This window comes from Megalops cyprinoides, chromosome 9 (genome assembly GCF_013368585.1).
Source record: "Megalops cyprinoides isolate fMegCyp1 chromosome 9, fMegCyp1.pri, whole genome shotgun sequence".
NCBI classification, from domain to species: domain Eukaryota; kingdom Metazoa; phylum Chordata; class Actinopteri; order Elopiformes; family Megalopidae; genus Megalops; species Megalops cyprinoides.
The window spans coordinates 38214570-38235353 of NC_050591.1; the positions used below are offsets into that span (position 1 = coordinate 38214570).

At 49.0% G+C, this 20784-nt stretch overlaps 1 protein-coding gene across 2 annotated transcripts; it reads left to right on the plus strand.

Moving 5' to 3' along the window:
* The first annotated feature begins 1088 nt into the window (after positions 1-1088).
* Positions 1089-16994, plus strand: LOC118782554 (zinc finger and BTB domain-containing protein 44-like). Of its 2 annotated transcripts, none has more exons than XM_036535900.1 (6): positions 1089-1418; positions 8257-9251; positions 9874-9958; positions 10510-10661; positions 13483-13783; positions 16421-16994. In XM_036535900.1, exons 2-6 carry the CDS (start codon positions 8300-8302, stop codon positions 16731-16733), a joined length of 1803 nt encoding a protein of 600 aa, XP_036391793.1. In that variant the 5' UTR covers positions 1089-1418; positions 8257-8299; the 3' UTR covers positions 16734-16994. The 2 variants fall into 2 exon arrangements, with proteins under 2 accessions (XP_036391793.1, XP_036391794.1); XM_036535901.1 differs by having other exon boundaries at positions 13483-13566; positions 16421-16506.
* Positions 16995-20784: the final 3790 nt, after the last annotated feature.

The following is a 20784-nucleotide window of genomic DNA, read 5'->3' on the forward strand; positions in this document are numbered from 1 at the left end:
GGCAGATTGCCTTTAGTTCAACTGGTAACCATGGGCAAAGACGCTGACCGGTAGAATTTAGTGCTACGAGAACAGAGTTTCGGATCTCACTCGGGGGGGGTGCAGACCTATTTCACGTCCATTTCATTTGTACTAGGGGTAAGATGAGGGAGTTAATATGGCTCCCTCATCTGCCGTCCAAGTTGAACGTCTGCATTCTAGACGTCTTTATTCACCACCGTTAACTTCATCCAGCAAACCAAAATTACCCCCATTAATGAGAGGGACAGACAGGGGGTGAGGGACAGATGTCAGCACGCTTCTGGTCGCTTTTTGGCTCCGGCGCAGCCGCAGATAAGCGGCTAGCACCCGCAGTGCTGAAGGATCCCTCATCACCTGGAAGCTCTCCAGGGCTCCTCCACGATCAAAGCGCCATCCCACAGCGGAGTCCAGAACACTGTCAGGAACAACAATAACAAACTGCGTGAGCAACTTCAGCTGTGCTGGAAATGCACAACTAATTGCACGGGTTAGATGAGACCATCAAAATTAAACATCTTTTTCCCTCGCGAGGTCCAAACTGCCTCCCTTTCCGCTGGGACGCAGTGCGTCGCTATCAGCTGCATGCTTGTGCTGCTCTCTCAGCGAATAGCGACGCTCTACTCTCTGAAGCATCGCACAGATGTCTGAAGCGAAGAAGTGAACTTTTCCTGTTTTCCTCAGGGAAGTGTGGGATAGATGAGTTTCATTATAAGACAGTAACAGTGTCCATTCATCTTATGAACGGAATAAAATATCAATGAAATCTAAATATTATAAGATCCTTAAAGAAATAATCGTTTTACTGTGTGGTTTCCTACCATACATGAGTGTGAGAGTCCGACCCCGAGAACCACTGCCATTTTTTTCTAAAGTGAAGCATTTCTTTGGTGTAACTACAATAAGATAAAAGTATGAAACGTTGTGAATACCAACAGCTATTTAATTATTGTGTCTAACATGACACGCTGGGAGATACCCACAGCAGCAAACCAAACTTGCACCAAACGCATTGGCATCTCTTGTGGTGATGCTGGAATGGTGAAGCGCGTTGCATTGTGGGACAAAGTTAAAGTGCAGGGAATATTCACGCGGCCGGGACAAAGGCGCGAGGCGGAAGGGATCCTGCCGTAAACTTCCGCACGCGCTACCGGAGATCAGACGATCGGAGCATCAGAAGAGCTCGCGCGACGGGCCGGTACCGGAGCGTCGGTGCAGCGGCCAGCGATGGGACTGTAATCCGCCGCGGAGTGCAGCCGTGCTGCCCCTACCTGCCACACACTCCGCCTGCGCTGCATGCCTGGCTGCGGTGTGTTTACCCAGGTCACGCTCCGCTCCGCAAACCCGAGGCTCCGAGCAGGCCGGACCAGCCCGGATCAGCCCGCTGTCTGCTGCGCCAGGTAAATGCCAGGAAGAGGCAGGGGCTGGATGGTGAACGCAGTACTGATTCATGGAGAATGCATGCAGATAAATGCTGTTTATTAGATCGCTAGCGGAGCTAGCTAACGACAGAGCAGTAACTTGTGCTGGCTAGCTAGGATGTCTAACGTTAGCTAAGTAGCTGGGTAGCCAGTCAGATGAATTTGTTTTAACCACCATGGGAGAAAGCGTGTATCAAGTCACTAGCTGGCATCTGACTGCCAGTGTCAACTTTAATTTCTTGTGCTAGTTAGCTAGCTGGCTATATCTCGCCATTATACTTGTGTTACCTTAACACAGAGGTCAGACTTTGTTGATCACAAGAGGTATCTATCTTACTAACTAGGTAAAGGTGCCATGTCCGATTTTAGACATCTAGCAAGCTCTCTTGACAGCTAACCCATCATTGCCCTATATGTTTACGCCTCGGTAGTTACCGGCAGTTAGCTGCTGGCTGGTTAAAGAGGCGACATGTGTGCATTTTCAGAAACGCTGGCTGGATCGCAGGCTCGTTGGCAGCAGCGAGCCCGAGCGCGCAGGGCCACTGTGTCCGCACGCTGCAAACTGTAAACAAAGTGAAAGGAGCATCGAGCCCCCGCCCCCTCACCCCCCCAAACAAAAGCTCTCTGCGAAACTGTAGCTGTCCCTAATGTGCATAGGAACTAGCAAAATAACGTTTTCCTGAAATTCTTTGGCCATGTTTTTTTGTTTTTAAACTGATGGAAGTTGTTTGGGGGTTCTGTGTGTGTGCCTTGTGTGTCGGCTGACTGTCCCAGTGGTAGGTGATGTTTGGCCAAATCACATTGGCACAGCATGCGTGTGCACCCTGGCAGAGGCTGGTGTTTTGAACAGTGTACAACTTACCTGGACAAACTGACATTGTCGTCTCAAGGGGCACAGGTTTCTGGAACAGAGGTTGAACGGAGGGAGGATTGCTTGGAGGAATAGTGACATTTTAAAACCAATGTCATGCTGTTCTGACAGAATACCCTGAGTTGGACTTTCCACTATGTATACCGTTCCTCAGAATAGGCAGGTAGCTCAATAATTTGTGTAAATTTTAATAAAGACAAATACAAACAAAAAAACATGCCGTGGTACAACCTTTTATATTTGCAAGAAAACTTTTATTCACTACAGGGGTATTATTACTTCTAAAGTGCTCTGGTAGAACAATGTATATTTACATTTTTTAAATGTATGTAATCTTGAAATATCTATTTAAGTCGACCTATTTATGAATGTAAATATGCAGGTAGAAGCCATACCCATACGTGCTCTCGATATAGGCCTGCATTGTTGTAGCACAGCACTTTTTGGCGGGTACCTGTGGGGAATGAGCGTGTTTTTTTGTTGTTTTTTTTTTCAGGATATAAAAGCTGCCTGTGTCATGCCCTCATGCTCTGCTGCTTGGCATAACTCCTCAGAGCAGCAGGTTTGGCTTTATTAGCCAGGGCGTCTGTGCGTGTGAGGCGGAGCCTCTGTCCTCACACGGTCAGTCCTGCAGGTGCGCTGAGAGGCAACCGCAGTTGCAGCTCTGGTCCATCCAGCTTAATGTGTGCATCTGTTACACCTTGCATCAGAGAGTCTTCTGCAACTGAGTAGCTCTTCATTGCTTTTCAGTGGCGTATAAATGCCAGATAGTAACAGGGCAGGTGTTTATTGTACGTGTCTTTAATGTGTAAATGATTTCTGCAGTCATGGCAGGAAATGGAGCATGGCAGCTCTGGCCCTGCTGTATGGAGAGAGTCAGGGAGAGAAGCTCCTCTGTGCACACTGATGCTACACGCTCTGTAACCAGCTTACGTTTATATTTCAGCAGGAGCTCATGTGCTGTGTGGATCAGCTGCTCTTCTTAACCTTTTATAATGTGATTCAGCCTCTTATCCGGCCAGCTTGTCATGGGGATAGCGCTCACTCTGCTCCAAAGCCCGGGATTTGGCCCAGGTCCATCGCACTGGGTTATTTCCTCAGTGAAACAGGAGACTATTAAACGAGTGGCCTCACTGAAACGTAGGGAGCAGAGCCCAGCGAGACGAACCCGGGGGGACGAGCCCGGGGGGACGAGCCCGGGGGGACGAGCCCGGGGGGACGAGCCCGGCGAGACGAGCCCGGGGGGACGAGCCCGGGGGGACGAGCCCGGCGAGAGGAACTCTGCAAGACGAACCCCGCGAGACGAACCCCGCGAGACGAACCCGGCGGGCTCAGCTCGTCTGCTCTTCGGCGTCTCGCTAGAGAGATCCTGGGGCTCAGAGTGAGGGCTGGGTGTCTCAGGGTGTCCAGAGATGGATCATTCCTCTGGAATTAAGCCAACCCCGGCAGTGGAGCAGAGAGGCCTGCAGGAAGTGACAGCTTATTGGTCTGTGACAGCCAATCTGTGTGCAGGCAGCAACAGGCACTGAGCATGCTCAGACCGGACAGGGGGAGACGCCACTGCTGGGAAATTAGAATTGGCTTCTGTATCATGTTTATATATGCGTGAGTATTCAAGCTCGTGTGTGTACGTGCTGTGTCAGTGTGAGTATGTCTCATTAATCTGTTGATGGCTCTTTGCTGTGTGGTCTGTGCAGTGTTCTAGGGGCCCTGGCTGTCTGAAGCCCCTCGTCTTGCTGAGGAGCAGAGGGTGCTTCCACTGGCCAGCTTTGGCAGTGTGACTGCGGGGCTGTAACCCGCTGCGGCACCGCAGAGGGGGTGTCCCTGCTGCGGCACCGCAGTGGGGGTGTCCCTGCTGCAGCCTGCTGCTCTGCTGTCTCTGCCCGGGAGCTGGCCCTGTGGCTGCTTTCTCAATGACATTTACATCTGTCACAAACACATATTGTAGAGATGCTTCCCTCCAGAGTTTTGATGTTCGAAGAGAACATCAGAGGTAGTTTTATTTGCTCTGTGCTTTTGTGTGGAATGTTGTAAGGCTGACATTTCCCCCGGTCATCAGCATCACATGATCAAATGTGGGGGGGGGGGGGGGGGGGGTCAGGGGTCAGGGGTCCCGGGTCCCTCATTCTCTAAATCAGCACCTGTGAAGGAGCCTTTAGCTAACCCAGACTGTGGGGGACAAACGCATGTTCATGATGATCACTACAGAGTAGGTGCTGTGCAGCCAAAATGCTCTGTATATGGGCTGATAGTGGACACATTACAATATTATCACATCCGTATGTTATAAGGATTAGTGGAACTGCACACTGCCTATGCTGAAATGATGCCCATGAATATGCAGGATTATCATATGTGTTGGTATGATGCCATAATGCTTGAAACCCTGACTGTAATAAAAGGTCCAACAGGTAATGCTGAGCTGCATTTAAAGATGAAGATGATATCTAATATTTTACTTTTAATTTTTAGTGAGTGAATTGTATAGTGACTGATTCTAGTGACTGAGATCTTTAGGTGTGTGCTTATCTTCTGTTGCTGCTGTTAAACAGTGCATAATGTTAGATCCCCTGATCTGGGGAATTACTCCTAACCCCAGACCAGCCAGGGCTCGTGGAGGTGCCGTGCACTCTCCCTGGAGCCTTAGGCCTGTAGCGTGCTTCAGCTCCCGCCCAGATGCTAACCTGGGGCTGCAGAAACCACGGCACAGTCCCCTCTGTGCTGAAACACAGCCTGTCCATCCCCTTCAGCATCACGGAGTGCACACCAAGCAGCCGTGGCTGGGTGCCATGTCTGGTTATTCAATAACACCTTTTAAAAGGAAAAAGGCTTTTTTATCAACACGCTGAAATCACAGCCAGTCCCAGGAGTGGTCCCTCACCTCTCCCTCTTTTCTCCGGGTCGCATAACTCATTGTGACATTTTTGAGTCCTGTAAAATTCGGTACGCTTACTGGATATTCTTTATAAATGTGTGTAAAAATACTTCTGGAGTCAGCCTGAAGCCGCTCCCAGTATGGTGGAATCTTTTTTCTTTTAGCGATTTGATGGAATGTGTATGTTTCCTTCCCAAAAAGCACAGGATGTCTCAGTCATATTGGATAAATCATGTCTTTTGATAGACTTATTGCATAATCTAATTCGTTATATGTCTAGCTCACATTGTGTCTCTAGCCAGGGATGTAAATAATGGTTAGAAATGTTATTTGGTTTATCAGCTTCAAGTTTTAAGCATTGTGTGGTTTATCTGTCACTATACAATCTAAGTTCACGCAATCTAAGTTTCAAACCCGATGTTTTCAAACCACTGGCTCAACATCATGCTATTCGATGTATTCTTTTTTCACAAATTAAAATATGTAGCTCATAGTCAAAAGAAATTGAAATTTTTCAGATGGGCCTCAGTTGTGTGGATATCCTGTCCTGTGAGGTGTGTAGGTGTTTACGTGTGAGGAGGTTGTTTCGGTTCCTGGCTGTGGAGCTCAGTACTGCCCTAGTGTTCCACCGTGGTGCTGCGTTTCCACACACAGACAGAGGGCTCTGCGTGCCAGCGCATGGAGGCACTGCTGCTCCGCTAACGAGAGGCGCGGCTTCATCGTTTTCAAACCCGGTACCTTACGGCCCCACGTGCCCATTTACTGTCTGAAACGAGAACAGTGACCCCTAAAGGAAAAGCCTGGTAAGTTGCTCCTGGAAGCAGCTGGGAATTTTAAATTTACAGTGAATATCACATTCTTTTTTTGTGTAAAATTGTGGGCTGTGTGTTACTCAGTGGGCGTTGCTGGTTGTGTGGCCATGCAGAGTGACTCCGTCCTGAGGTAGAGCTCGCTGTAGCGTTGTGTTAGCGTTAGCGCCTGCCCCGCCACAGCCTAGCAGCTCCTCCAGTGCTGGATGGAAAGTCTCCTGTGGAAGGGAGCAGCTGCTGGCTGTCCTGTGGAGCACTGTGCATGAGTCTGGCTTCAGTCGGGATGCATCTGCTTTGATTATTCTTACATAACTTGGCATGGTGTCGCCACTTTCTCCTCTCCGAACTCTACAGGCTCTCGCTGCTTAAGAAAATAAATAAATGACAGCGTTTAGGAACGCTTCAAAGCCTGTCACTTCACCAAAGATTTCATCTGCGATTTATTTTTTTCTGTCACATGAAGAGTGAACCTTATGTAATGCCTTCGCACATGTGGTATCCAAAAATGCATGATGAGAGATTTATTTCTACACTCTGTTGTCTCATGAACAAATGTCATGGTTTTTTGTCCTGCAAATTTTCTGTTCTTATGTTTCTCTACCTTACTGAAGAGAAGTCTCATTATTAAAAATCATACAAGTGCAATGAAAGCAAGCACAAGTAAATGCGTTCAATACAATTTCTATTCTGCATTCTGTGTTACCAGCACTTAATCTTACTGTCTTGCTTTGCTGATGTATTTGCCTTTTCATTGGTTATATACACACTCTATGTAGCTGCATCTGATGAAGTCAGTACTGTCCCATTAAACTGAGGGAGGTTTTTACTGTTTCTGAGATCACTGGTGTGATCATTAGCTGCCCACAGCCACAGTGAAGTGTTTTTAGAACCAAAACCAGTAAAAAGACTAGACTGCTGCCGGACTGCATGTTTTAATTGAGCTCAACGCAGACTGATTTTTATAACATTAGGAAGACATTAATATAGCTATCTGCAAATAATCGGGGTGTAAATTTTTAATCCTTCTATTTCATGGCGGTTTTCTTGCTGAAGCTGTGCCCAGCTCGCCAGCTGATGCAGGCAGGGGGTGTCCATCTGTCCCTGTGAGAGTCAGGTTGCATTATTTGCAGGCAACTGACATTTTCTGTGAATACCTAATGAAACACGGAAGGCAGCGATGGAAAAGGCACATGGCTAATTAGCGAAATGTCTGCAGGGACAGCTGAAGATTGCTTCTGGCTCACGACTGTGGAAAACCAGACAGTGCCTGTGGTCGCTGGCGTGACTTTACTCCTTTATTTTTAAATCACGTCAGACAGTTTCACTGCGCAGCCTGAACCCAGAGCAGAGACCAGCAGCGCAGCTACCTGCTGGCAGGAGGTCCCTGCAGAGACGAGGCTCTGAGTTCTGTCAGAGGACGGAGGGACGCTGTGACAGTTCCCGTCTATTTTAGGGAGAAACGCCACAAACCCGAAGGCTGTAAGCAGTGAGATGCAGTGCTTGTGATGGACGGATAAACTGCAGACGTTACGTGACAGTTTGATTTGGCGCGTAGCAAACTGTGAAAGCACGTTTCTGAGAAAGAGTGGTTTGTGTGTGTTTACTCGTGTGTGTGTGTGTGTGTGTGTGTGTGTGTGTGTGTGTGTGTGTGCGTGCGTGCGTGTGTGCATGTGTGTGTGTGTGTGTGTGTGTGTGTGTGTGTGCGTGTGCGTGCGTGTGCGTGTGTGCGCGCGTGAGTGTGTGGTTTTTTTGTTCTGACTCAGGGTCCAGCTGAAGGACCTCAGGCCTGCAGTCAGTGGGCCTAAGTGTCTCCCCTGTCAGCATGGTGCTGTCATGTGTCCCCTGTCTGTCTGTGCTGTTCATATGAGTGTCACACTGCTAATAAGACATAAGACACTCCTTCAGTTCCTCATTGTCACAGAGTGTTGCACCATCGTGCCTGTGGAGCTGATCTTCCCTTTTTAATGCGTAGCTCTCCTCCAGTGTGTCAGCGGCTGTCCTCAGTGTCCGCGGCTGTCCTCAGCATGTTTGGCTTTTAGAAGACGCCCGGTTTGATAAGCACAAAAAAAAACAGTCTTTACTGAAATAACATCGTGTGCCAAGTGAATCAGAGATCTTCCCTGGGCAAAATGAGAATTTCCTGATCAGTGAGCGGTAGGATGTGATGTGAAATACACAGGAAGGAGGGCTGTCCCTTGTTCTGAGACTTGATATAAATGCAGAAACAGAAGTATCAGAACACATATATTTATTTTTTTCCAGGTGTGCCTGATTACCTTCCGGAGCGGGGGACCCGGACGGTGAGATGGGAGTGAAAACCTTCACGCACAGCTCGCCCGGCCACAGCCAGGAGCTGCTGCAGAAGCTGAACGCTCTGCGGAGGGAGGGCCAGCTCTGCGACGTCACCATCCGCGTGCAGGACCAGGTCTTCCTGGCGCACCGGGTGGTGCTCGTCTGCTGCAGCGACTTCTTCCGGGCCCAGCTGCTGGGCCGGCCGGAGCAGCAGGACCAGGTGGTGCTGGACCTGCACCACGTGACGGTGAGCGGCTTCAGGCCGCTGCTGGACTATGCCTACACCGCCACGCTGTCCATCAACACCGAGAACATCATCGATGTGCTGGCCGCCGCCAGCTACATGCAGATGTTTGCTGTGGCCAGCACCTGCTCGGAATTCATGAAGTCCAGCATCCTGTGGAGTGCAGGGGGCGTGGCCCAGGACAGGCGGGCGGAGCCGGGCCCAGACAGCGGCGCGGCCTGCACTCTGACCCTGCAGGAGGGCAGCCTGTCGCCCGTGTCGTCGGAGTGCAGTGTGGTGGAGCGGGCGCTGCCCGTGTGCCACGAACCGAGCCGTGAATCCCGCCGCAAGCGCAAGGCCTTCCTCGCCACGTCCCCCGAGAGCCCGCTGAAGTGTAGCGCGCCTGCCCCCAACCCCTCCCCCTCCTTCCCAGAAGCCCCGGCGCAGCCCGGCGACTCCTCGCTCGCCTTCCCCTGGACCTTCCCGTTCGGCGTGGACCGCCGTTACCACAGCGACAAGGCCAAGGCCCCTGACCTGCCGGCGCCGGGCCCCTCGGATGGCTCTCTGGCGACGGAAGAGGATGTGCAGGTGAAGGTGGAACGTCTGAGCGATGAGGAGGTGCAGGAGGAGGCGTCGCAGACCGTCAGCGGCTGCCAGAGCTCCCTGAGCGACCAGCAGACCGTCCCCGGCAGCGACCCCCCCCAGGAGGAGCTCCTGATCAGCCCACAGTCCTCCTCTATCGGTGCGCCCCCACCCCTGGTACCCTCACACCCGTGCAGGAGCGGCCTGCTCCCTGCGGCGGCTCCGGGTGAAACTTTAGGAAAATTCAGTTAATTAATGAAGCCAGGTTTAAAATGGCAGCTGGCTGCTCTGCCAAGACCTTTAATAAAAATAAATGGTATTTGTGCTATTAATGAAGTATTTTAATGATAAATTTTTACTCATTTTTGGAGGTTTCACTTCAGCCTAGTTTAAAGAGCCATTTAACTTTATGCTGGCAGCACCAGCCAAGGATAACAGTGTGAGAGTGTAAGAACAGCAGGATCTCAGCACGCTGGTGGGCCCCTGTGATGCGGCAGAGCACAGCTCCACAGCACAGCTCCACAACACAGCTCCACAACACAGCACAGCTCCACAACACAGCTCCACAACACAGCACAGCTCCACAGCACAGCACAGCTCCACAGCACAGCACAGCTCCACAACACAGCACAGCTCCACAACACAGCACAGCTCCACAACACAGCACAGCTCCACAGCACAGCACAGCTCCACAACACAGCACAGCTCAACAACACAGCACAGCTCCACAGCACAACACAGCTCCACAGCTCATGGAAACATGATGTTGTCTCTTTGCTTAGGCTCCGTGGATGAGGGGGTGGCAGAAGGGCTGCCCTCCATGCAGGGCACTTCGAACCCGGGGGGCCAGGCGGAGGAGGATGAAAGGTAAGGCGTTTATGGGGTCAGATCCGATCAGATCATTCCTGTCTCAGGAAGCTCACAGAAAGCCGAGGGAGCTCACAGAAAGCCGGGGGAGCTCACAGAAAGCCGGGGGAGCTCACAGAAACCTGAGGAAGCTCGCAGAAAGATGAAGGAGCTCACAGAAAGCTGAGGGAACCTGACATCTCTACAGCCCAGTTTACTTCCATTCTCTGTCTCTGTGATGAAGATGCCAGCGTTTCCCTGGCTCCTCCATAGGAAACAGAGTAATGGAATAAACATGTATGTAGCATGGTAAATGGGGAGAGGCCTGGGTTAGCTGGTACAGACTGCTTCAGTAAACCGGTGTTTGTGCTGTATATGTAGGACAGCCCACAACCGCATGCCTGGATCACATGTGGAACTCCAGAGTAAAACCCAGACAGGCCTTCCGCTCAGAGACATGAGTCAGAGACCATGCTTTAAATAGTTTTCACACTCTGACATCATGGCTGTGTGTTTTTTTTGCTGAGTGTATTTGTAACGGAGCGTAACCCTGCCTTGGTGTCGTTTTTCAGGTTAGAGAGCGTTCAGTACCCGTACCACCTGTACATCAGCCCCTTGGCCCGACTGGGGACGAACGGACCCGACAAGCCCTTTCAGTGCCCCACCTGCGGAGTGCGGTTCACCCGCATCCAGAACCTGAAACAGCACATGCTTATCCACTCAGGTGAGCACCCCACCCGCTCGTTAGCACCGGCCATAGAAACATGCTGTATATCATAGTGTAGGCATTATCCCTGCACTAGCCACGGGGAAATATACTGTGTATCATAGCACAGACATTAGCCCTGTGCTAGCAACAGGGAAATGCACTGTAGATCTCTGTCTGGAAAATACCTTCAGGGTGACCTGTATTTACATTAGTCCATATGTTAGTCCTTTATGTTTTGGTCAAAGCTGAGCTGTAATTAATGGAAGGAATGAGATTTTAATCAGTGAGTCATGGCTGAGAGGACAGGCCTGCAGTGCATACCGGAGAGCATGATGTCTGGTAGCGCGTGTGCGTCTGTGGCTTTCAGAGGGCTGGGTCTGGTGCACGCACACGCGCGAGCTCATAGCACACAGCTCCCTGCTGCACCCCCCACCACCCCCCAACCCCCCAAAAACATAATGACATGCTGGCTGATCTTGCACAATGCTACCTTCTGCATGACGGGGGGGCTCTGGCTGCAAGGGCAAGCACAGTTTTGGGGGCCTCTGTTAACAGACGAGGGGTGCTGACCCCAGGGCAGCGGGCGTGTCCCGTCTCCAGTACAGAAATAGCACCCTGTAAAGCCCTGCTCCACGTGTGTGCTCGGCGTTAATGAGCAGATGCTCTGGTGGTCCTCACTATGATGCAAGAGGGCCACAGCCAATCCTAAGGCCCAAATACGGCCGTGCAGGAGGGCCCCAGCCAATCCTAAACCCCGGACACGGCCGTGCAAGAGGGCCACAGCCAATCCTAAGCCCCAGATATGGCCGTGCAGGAGGGCCCCAGCCAATCCTAAATCCTAGATACGGCCGTGCAGGAGGGCTCCAGCCAATCCTAAGCCCTAGATACGGCCATGCAGGAGGGCCCCAGCCAGTCCTAAGCCCCAGATACGGCCGTGCAGGAGGGCCATAGCCAATCCTAAGCCCCAGATACGGCCGTGCAGGAGGGCCCCAGCCAATCCTAAGCCCCAGATACGGCCGTGCAGGAGGGCCCCAGCCAATCCTAAGCCCCAGATACGGCCGTGCAGGAGGGCCATAGCCAATCCTAAGCCCCAGATACGGCCGTGCAGGAGGGCCCCAGCCAATCCTAAGCCCCAGATACGGCCGTGCAGGAGGGCCCCAGCCAATCCTGAGCTTCAGAGTTGGTGCTGGAGTGCTGCTGGAGGACCCTTCATGTGCTCCTGCTTGTTGGTCTGTGTGCTCTCTCTGAAGCACAGCTCCAGGCTGGTGATTGGTTACTGTACAGCTAAGCGAGCTGTGATTGGTTAGCCTGGCTTCAAATGTGGAGGCAGAACAGAGAGCTTTGTCTGTTTAATGTCTGCTGTGCCTCACCATATACCCTTCTAGCCTGATCCCCGACCATCTCCTGTATCTGCTCCAGTGTGTATATATCTCTCATTTACTTTATCTGCTCCAGTGTGTATATATATTTCATATACTTTATCTGCTCTAGTACATATATCGCTCATATACTTTATCTGCTCCAGTGTGGATATATCTCACATATACTTTATCTGCTCCAGTGTGTATATATCTCACATATACTTTATCTGCTCCAGTGTGTATATATGTCACATATACTTTATCTGCTCCAGTGTGTATATATCTCACATATACTTTATCTCCTCCAGTGTGTATATATCTCACATATACTTTATCTGCTCCAGTGTGGATATATCTCACATATACTTTATCTGCTCCAGTGTGTATATATGTCACATATACTTTATCTCCTCCAGTGTGGATATATCTCACATATACTTTATCTCCTCCAGTGTGTATATATGTCACATATACTTTATCTGCTCCAGTGTGTATGTATCTCACATATACTTTATCTCCTCCAGTGTGTATATATCTCACATATACTTTATCTGCTCCAGTGTGGATATATCTCACATATACTTTATCTCCTCCAGTGTGTATATATCTCACATATACTTTATCTGCTCCAGTGTGTATATATGTCACATACATTTTATCTGCTTCTGCTTTGCTTCTGGAATGAGCCACAGAAATATTTTTATATATATATTTTTTATTGGAAAAAAAAGTTTGGACTTAATCTTTCCGTCAGGGCAGGTTTATGAGGGCCGTAAATAACCGGCTCACGGCGAGACCCTGTTTCTATGCTCCTCAGGCACCGCATTCATGGAAACACCGCTGCTGGGCCAAGTTCATTTCACTCCACTCTGTGCTCCTTAATCCCGCATTCAGAAGCATGTTTCATACGATGCGTGCGGTGCAGCTCCTGTCTCACACAGGACAGTCAGGAGGCCCAGGGACTCTTTATTATTGTTATAGTTATTATTATTGCTGCTAGTGGTACTAGTACTAGAGATCACTCCAGCTAGCTGGAGAGCTGGTGGAACTGTTAGCCCACGGCATTTTGAGGAGGAGAAGGAGGTGGTGCTTCATGTGTGCAGCTGCTGTCAGAGTGCACTTACACAAACAGAGCAACAATAAAGCACTTTCAAACATGCAGCATGAGAGCCTGGATACACCGTGACCTGCGTGTCACAGGGTGTGTTTTTAATGACGTCAGGTATAATCACTGATCGATTGACAGACCCTGCTCTTTATTGGTCGTTCTTCAACCCTTTTCTTCACCCTGTTTTCTCCATTTGACTGATCACTCTGATTGTGTTGATTGAAGTCTTCTGAATATGTGTGTTTTTATTGGCTGTGCACTGTTGTTTATTTTGTGTTGAGTGATTTGCATTGTTTTGTGTTTTGTGTTGTATTTTGTGTTGTGTTGTGTACTTTGCCCTGTAATCTTTGCTGTTCCTCTGCCGCAGGCATTAAGCCCTTCCAATGTGATCGCTGTGGGAAAAAGTTCACAAGGGCCTACTCGCTAAAGATGCACCGTCTGAAGCACGAAGGTAAACGCTGTTTCCGGTGCCAGATCTGTAGCGCCACTTTCACTTCCTTCGGTGAATATAAGCACCACATGAGGGTGTCCCGCCACATAATCCGCAAGCCGCGGATTTACGAGTGCAAAACGTGCGGAGCCATGTTTACCAACTCTGGCAATTTAATCGTACACCTGAGGAGTCTGAACCATGAGGCGTCCGAGCTAGCAAACTACTTCCAGAGCAGGTGAGGACAACTACCCACACACCCCGCACCCAACACTCAGGGGAGTTACTGCACACAGAAATACCCACACACCCCGCACCCAACACTCAGGGGAGTTACTGCACACAGAAATACCCACACAGCCCGCACCCAACACTCAGGGGAGTTACACTACCCAACACTCAGGGGAGTTACACTACCCAACACTCAGGGGACTTACATACCCTGCACTGCACTGACTAGTCATGAGAGTGTTCTGTAGTGCCTGTGAAGGCTTTATGTAGCTCTTTATGGACCCTTCATAGACAGTAACCACTGATCACACTACATGACACCAGCACTCCCCTTCAGACACCAGCATCTCTGAAATGTTGGCATGAAACAGAACACAGAACAGAACACGCTTCATTCACTTTGTGCCAGAATGTGTCTGTTACTGCACTGACTGTGTTTGTTATCATATAGTCAGCTGCATTTTTCCCTGATGGAGGTTTTCAACAGCCATAGCACTGCTGCACATAAGTGAAATGAAAATTAAGATTTCTATGGCCTGCACAGAAATAGCATTTACAGTATAGAGAGAAAAGGTCAGGAAAATATATGTGGAATTTTTCTGTCAAAGGATTTTAATGTTAATCTGGCTAATTCCACTAAAGATACAGAGAAAGCAATTTCTGTGATTAAAATTGGGATTAAAATCACTCGTAACTCCCACTGGCTGCTGGTTGCTTCCTGTTTAAAAGCAGATGGGTAGCTGTTCTGAGATCAGCAGTATTACAGTCTAGGGGTTAATTTCCGGGAGAGGTATTGCAGGGATGATTTCACAGGGACATTTCTCACAGTGGTGCGGTATGTGTGTGACTGTGTCACCCCTGCCTCTGTGAGGGGGTTCACACACAGCCCTGTGTGCGCACATATCTATCCACTCCAGAATGCCTGTCACCTCCCTCACCATCCCCCAACCCCGCCCCCCCCACCCCCGTTAAACCCCAAACCCCAAACCCCAAACCCCACCTGGGCCAACGGGGAACTTCATTCAACTTCACTTCATCACATAAAACAGTAACCCCATCGGAATCAGTGGCGTGTTAGCTGCTGTGTTTAACGCTCCCATAATTCCCCTGGGCATGCAGACCGGTCTGCTGCACTGTGCTCCACACAGCTCTGTCCCCCTGCACAGGTGTCTGTGCGTGGTGCTAGGCTCCTGAAGCCCCCTTTATTTTATACGCTGCAGTATTTACCAGATATGTGGAAAAAATGATGAATTTATAGGTAGCACCGTACTTAAATATTTCCACACCATATTTTGGCTCTCAGAGAATATTCTTTCCTCCGGCTGATGTCTGGGGGAGTGGCGTTCAGGAGCAGAGAGGTGTGCCAGATGCCATAGTCCGTACTTTTTTTGCAGCACCCCGTGGTAAAGCTGAGATGGTACAGCCCATTCCCCCCCCCCCCCCGCTTGCTAAGTCTCCGTGGCGTGTCCCTAAGGTGGCAGCACAGCCTCAGTTGCACGCGTTAGCTGCTGTGGGGCGGGTGTGAGCGCGGGGGTGAGCGCGGGGGTGAGCGCGGGGGAGAGTGCGGGGGAGAGCGCGGGGGAGAGCGCATACGTTAGCTGCTGTGGGGCGGGTGTGAGCACATGCGTTAGCTGCTGTGGGGTGGGTGTGAGCGCGGGTGTGAGCACATGCGTTAGCTGCTGTGGGGCGGTTGTGAGCGCGGGGGTTAGCCTGACCCGCTGAGCCGCTGGGCCTCCCCACACGCCTGGAACACTCATCTCATCACCATTAAAACCATATCAGATTTTAGCCGAGGCAATTGAGTAATTGCATGTTAATTGAGGGTAATTGAGCATTAAGATTACTTTTTCTATTTTAGACAAGGCTGCCTGCCTGTCAGGTTGTGTTTAGAATGCTTCGCAGAGTAGGCAATAATGTAATTAATGTTGCCCACGTTTGCTTTAGCTTGAGGACCAGTGCTTGTCATTACTGTTTTTTTTCTTCTTCTTACTTTCCATGTTGATTTTCTCCTGTCTTTAAACACTTTGGCAAGCCTTCAAGTGCATTGCTCACAGCACTTAATCTAATTCTACATAAAACAGAAATATAGTTTTATATTCTGGACTTTTCCACTTCTTAATCAACTCAAGCCCGCACAAGGTGGTAGGACTCAAATGGACCGTTAACATAGAGACTTTTATAAGCTCACAGTCTAAGCCTGAGACCATTACATGGTATGGAAACTTCCTGGGCAGTCTAGTTTGGAAGAAGCCGAACCGTCTCCGGCACAGAGCAGAGGGAACTTTGGGGGGACGTCTGGGAACATTAACTCCGTGTTTACCTCTCTGACCCTTCACCCCTGAATTCCTCAGTCAGGGTAATATTTTGAGATTAAGATCCCAGAATTCCTTCAGACCAGATGAAAACAGACAGTGAAATTGAGCTCTGATTAAAACTTGAGCATACATGACAGACCAGATCCATTTATTTCAAACTCCCGCCACCTTGCTGGAAGCGCAGTGCGTTTAGCTGTGTTTTTAGGGTGGTCACAGTGAGCTCTGTGTGTTAAGCTGTGTGAGTGTGTATGGGTGCTTGCAGTATGTTGGAGAAGGTGTACTGATCCATGCTCTCTCTCTGGTTTCTCTCTCCTCCTGTGGGTGTGCAGTGACTTCCTCCTGCCCGACTACCTGAGCCAGGTGCAGGAGGAGGCTCTAGGGCAGTACGAGCTGGTGGGTCAGAGCTTCGAAGGGAACGCTGCTGTCCAGATGCCAGTCATCTCCCAGGTCTCCTCCTCTACCCAGAACTGTGAAAACACCTTCCCTTTGGGTCCGCTGACTGACAAGGAGGAGGAAGAGGAAGATGAGGAAGAGGGGGCAGGGTCAGAGGAGCCAAAGACTGTCGCCAGTGGCAGCCCCCCAGATGTCTCTGAGGAGGAGAGCCATCAGACAAAGGAACTGGAGTCCATCACAATCGAGTAACAGTCCCTCAAAGCCCCACCCCCTTCCACACAAGCCCCACCCCCTTCATCATAAGCCCAGTCACTTTTGACATAAGCCCCGCCCTCAACACAAGCCCCGCCTCCTTCACCACAAACCCCACCTTTGGAAAGTGCCTGAATTCCTTTCTGTGACCTTCAGAAGCTCCATTGTAATGAGGTCAAAACCTGACATCTTTCCAGGTCACAACTTGAACAATAAGCAACAACTTTCTTTTTTCTATGTGCTGAATTTAACTTAATTTGTATTTTGTACAACTAACAAAAGCTGTGGTTTCATCATTTTTATTTCATTTTTAGAGTGCTGTGGCTGCAGTTGATGTTTATAGAGTGAAACTATGGTGACGGCTTGTTGTCTGGCCTTGTTTGAATTCCTGTTTGGATATTTGTGATGTGAGTTGTGTGTGTGCATCTGTATGTGTGCATTATCTTCCCTTTGAATATGAATACATTACTTAAAAGTGTGTGTGTGTGTGTGTGTGTGTGTGTGTGTGTGTGTGTATACATACACATACATATGTATATATACTTATATATACATATGTTAATACGAAACATGGTAAACTTGAAATGGCCTTGTCTTTACATGGTAAGAAATCACAGACCCTGCTAACGCTGCTTGTGAGGTTGAGCTGCGTGTTGTGTGTGGATTGGGGGGGGGTCTGGTCTTTATCGGGCCGCCCAGCACTGCGATACGTTAGCACAGGTGTTATGAGCTGTTAGCACAGCCTGTCTCACGCAAGAGTGAAAGGGCAAATGCAGTCTGTGACACTGTGGCCTGTACTGAAATGTGATTGGCTGTGTGAACGATGAGATCATTCAGACAGTCCTGCATGGTGTGACTATCATGTACTGAGCACCTTAGAGAGCTAGTGGGGTGCTAGGCTAAGTCTGAGTGTCGTAGGGCACAGTCAGGGTGTGAACAAGCCTGCAAACACAGTGGCAATAGGTGTCCTTGTAGAGCGTACAACTCTTATGTTACACAGAGGAGAAATGGACCAAAAAGCCCTCACTGCAGTGTCTGGGCAGTGCTATTCCTGTGTTTCCCAGTGTGTGTGAACCTGCATTCTGCTGTTTGCTCTGATAGCAGTGCTGCTTTGTGATGGTGCAGTGTGTGTGTGCTGGAGTAGAGCAGACACAGAGAGGATCTCCAGTGCTAACCACGCTCCTTTCACACGTCGGGGTAAATTTGTGTTAGAAACGGCGTTTTGTAACTGTGTTGTAAAAAAGGGCTTTCATTTTATTCCATCTTATTTATTCACCTGATGTCCCACACCTGGGATTATGGTCAAGCTGACTCTGAGTCCTCAGTCGAGCTGGTTGAATCTGTCCTGCTGCCCTCCATGCCCCTGTTTCACTTCCTTCAGTTAGCGTTACCATGGAGACCTGGGATCTAACAGGAAGTTGTGTTCCGGAACAGGAACGCGCGTGTGCCTCCGCAGAGTGATGTCACAAAGGTACGTTTTGCTGTGACAAAGTGCTGACTGTTAGCTGCTTCCAAGGATCAGGTGACTTAAATGTCACTGTTCAGAGGAACAGTGCTTCTACCATTGCTGTGAAAATAGTGTAAAATAATGTTGCATTAAGTAGTGAAGTAGAAGTTTTCTGTTAGATGGTTGACTTATTGTTGAAGGAAACTGAATCCTGGAAAGACTGTGGCCACAGTTAGCACAGCTTACATATCGGGCAGAAATGAGTTTTAAGATGAAGACTCACCCCCCCCCCCCCCCCCCCCCCCCCCTCCCCCCCCTAAAGCAGTAGTTGTGTTCTATGAGATCAGCACTGCTCTTTGACATGGTGATGTGGCTGTACTGTAGCCTGTGTCAGTCACCATGGTGACATCAGTCATTTCAGACTTCAGTTTGTTGGAGTTGAAGGCAGTGAGAGAAACATAAACATGTGAACTAGACCAAAAATGTGGCTGGACTGGCAGCGTGCCGCACACTGGCAAAGAGCGCGAGGAAAAAACCGGTTTTAGACGAATGTGTGCGCTTAGCTGTGAAACATAGGAAACAAGATGGCATTGAAAACATTGCTGTGTTTCTACCAGTGTAGGACACCACATGCAGAGGTAAAGTGTGGACAGTTTTTGTTGTAGATGAGCACATGTAGAGTGTGCAGTCTGTCGGAGACGGAGCTGCAGCAGGCACGGGCTTCATGCCTTCACTGATTCCATCTGTTTCCATTAAATCACAAGGATATTTTTCGTCAAAGCACAATTTCCAGTGGTTTGGACATCCAGCAAAAAACATTTTTATGTCCTAATTAGTCTTAAATAATTTACCTGCTTGTGCCAATCACTCCTTGACCTGCTGTTTGGAGAGCATGGGGTTTGTGGAGGGGCGGGGTTTAGATGCTGGCTGCAGCATGGCTGTGTTTGGGGTGAAGGGATCTTCACCTGTGTCCCTAACCCTCAGGGCCCGATGATCCCGATGTGAGCGCTTCCTGTGATGCTGGCGTTACTGAAAGCAGAGATAGCTGCAACTCACTTAGCCCTCTGGAGAGGTTAACCCTGTCTGCTTTACTGAAAGCCCTGTTTTTCTTAGAGAGGTGGTGAAAAGGTCCTGATGGTGCCTTTAGGTGCTGCGTTTAGGCGCTGCTTTGAGACCGCGTGGCAGACCTGCAGGAAGGGAGCTACATGATGAGCACTGTTGTGTCGTCCACTCGGTGCACAGGAAACTGAATCCTCACAGACAATCTGCTTTCTCTGTAAAACAAATCCAGTTCTATTAATCCCCCCCCCCCCCAGTTGTGTGTTTTCTGTGTTATACATAAGCAATATGTATCCCTATATGTGTAATACCACAGCTACTCCCTGGTGGAAGGGAGTGATTTGAAAACACTATACAGAGCAGCATGAAAGTGAAAGTAGATTGTATGAGTGGCAGGTGTGGAAGGTGTGAGGCAGCTGAGACCCTGAGGGTGGATCTCTACTATCAGATATTTCTAAGATGTGTTTAAGCACAGATGAGGGCATCATTATTCTGGACACTTAGAGTCAGAGGAGAGCTTTGGCTGCAGGCTGTGTGCTGGCCTGAGGGGTGTGGTCAGAGGTCAGAGGTCAGAGGTCACAGCAGCGTGCAGTGTGCTTCCAGCAGGGCGGTCAGCGGCTACCCTGAGACAGAGATGCTGCATATCCAACATCACCATCCTCCATCACCACATATCACCAGAACAAACATACAGTGTTTCTGTTGTGATTTTGGGACTGTGAACAAGAAGAAAACCTGAATCTGTTATTAATCCAAGCTGTTATTAAATGTATATTTGTGCACAGATATGTATGTGTGTGTATATATGAGGTATACATATATGAATAAGTATATAAGTGTGTATATGTGTGCGAGTGGTGTGTCATATGTATTAGGGTTTATAACTAAATGCTGCTGTATGGTGAATACATAAAAAACTGATAAAGTGCCCAGAACATTTCAGTGGACCTTCTGTGTGCAATAAATAAAGTTATGAGGTCCGTTTGCGACTGTTTCTGAATCTCGGTGGAAAAGAATGTACTGTTTTGTACTGTTGTTCAGATGCTATGTGACTGACAGTGGAAATGAGGAAAACTGGTGAACAATTCTCCCACCCTGTGACACGTGTCTTCTGCATAAAAACCACAAATCGAAAAACTGGGCTTTTTTTGTTTTTGATCTGTGTTGAGGGGAGGGTTTATGTGGAAGGTGTTACCAGCGGGATACGGGCGTGTGGGAATGAGAAGATGCTTCCTTTGGCCTCAGCCACACCCTGCTCTCTCTGCTACGGTTTAGCATGAGGATGCTGTTTTTTTTTTTTTCTTGGTTTTATATAATGTTGCTTTTGATGTGCAAGATGTTTTTTTTTTTTTTTACATTTATCCTCTGATTATAATACAGTATCTGGTTTTTGTATGTATGATATACATTTTTCTGGTCTGTAGTGTTTATCAAAAAGGTAAAAGAACAGTTCAATGTCACTATATATTTTTGTGATCTTTTGTATTTCAATTGCTGTTGGATGAATATGTCTTCTTTGGACACTGTTATCAATGTGAATGG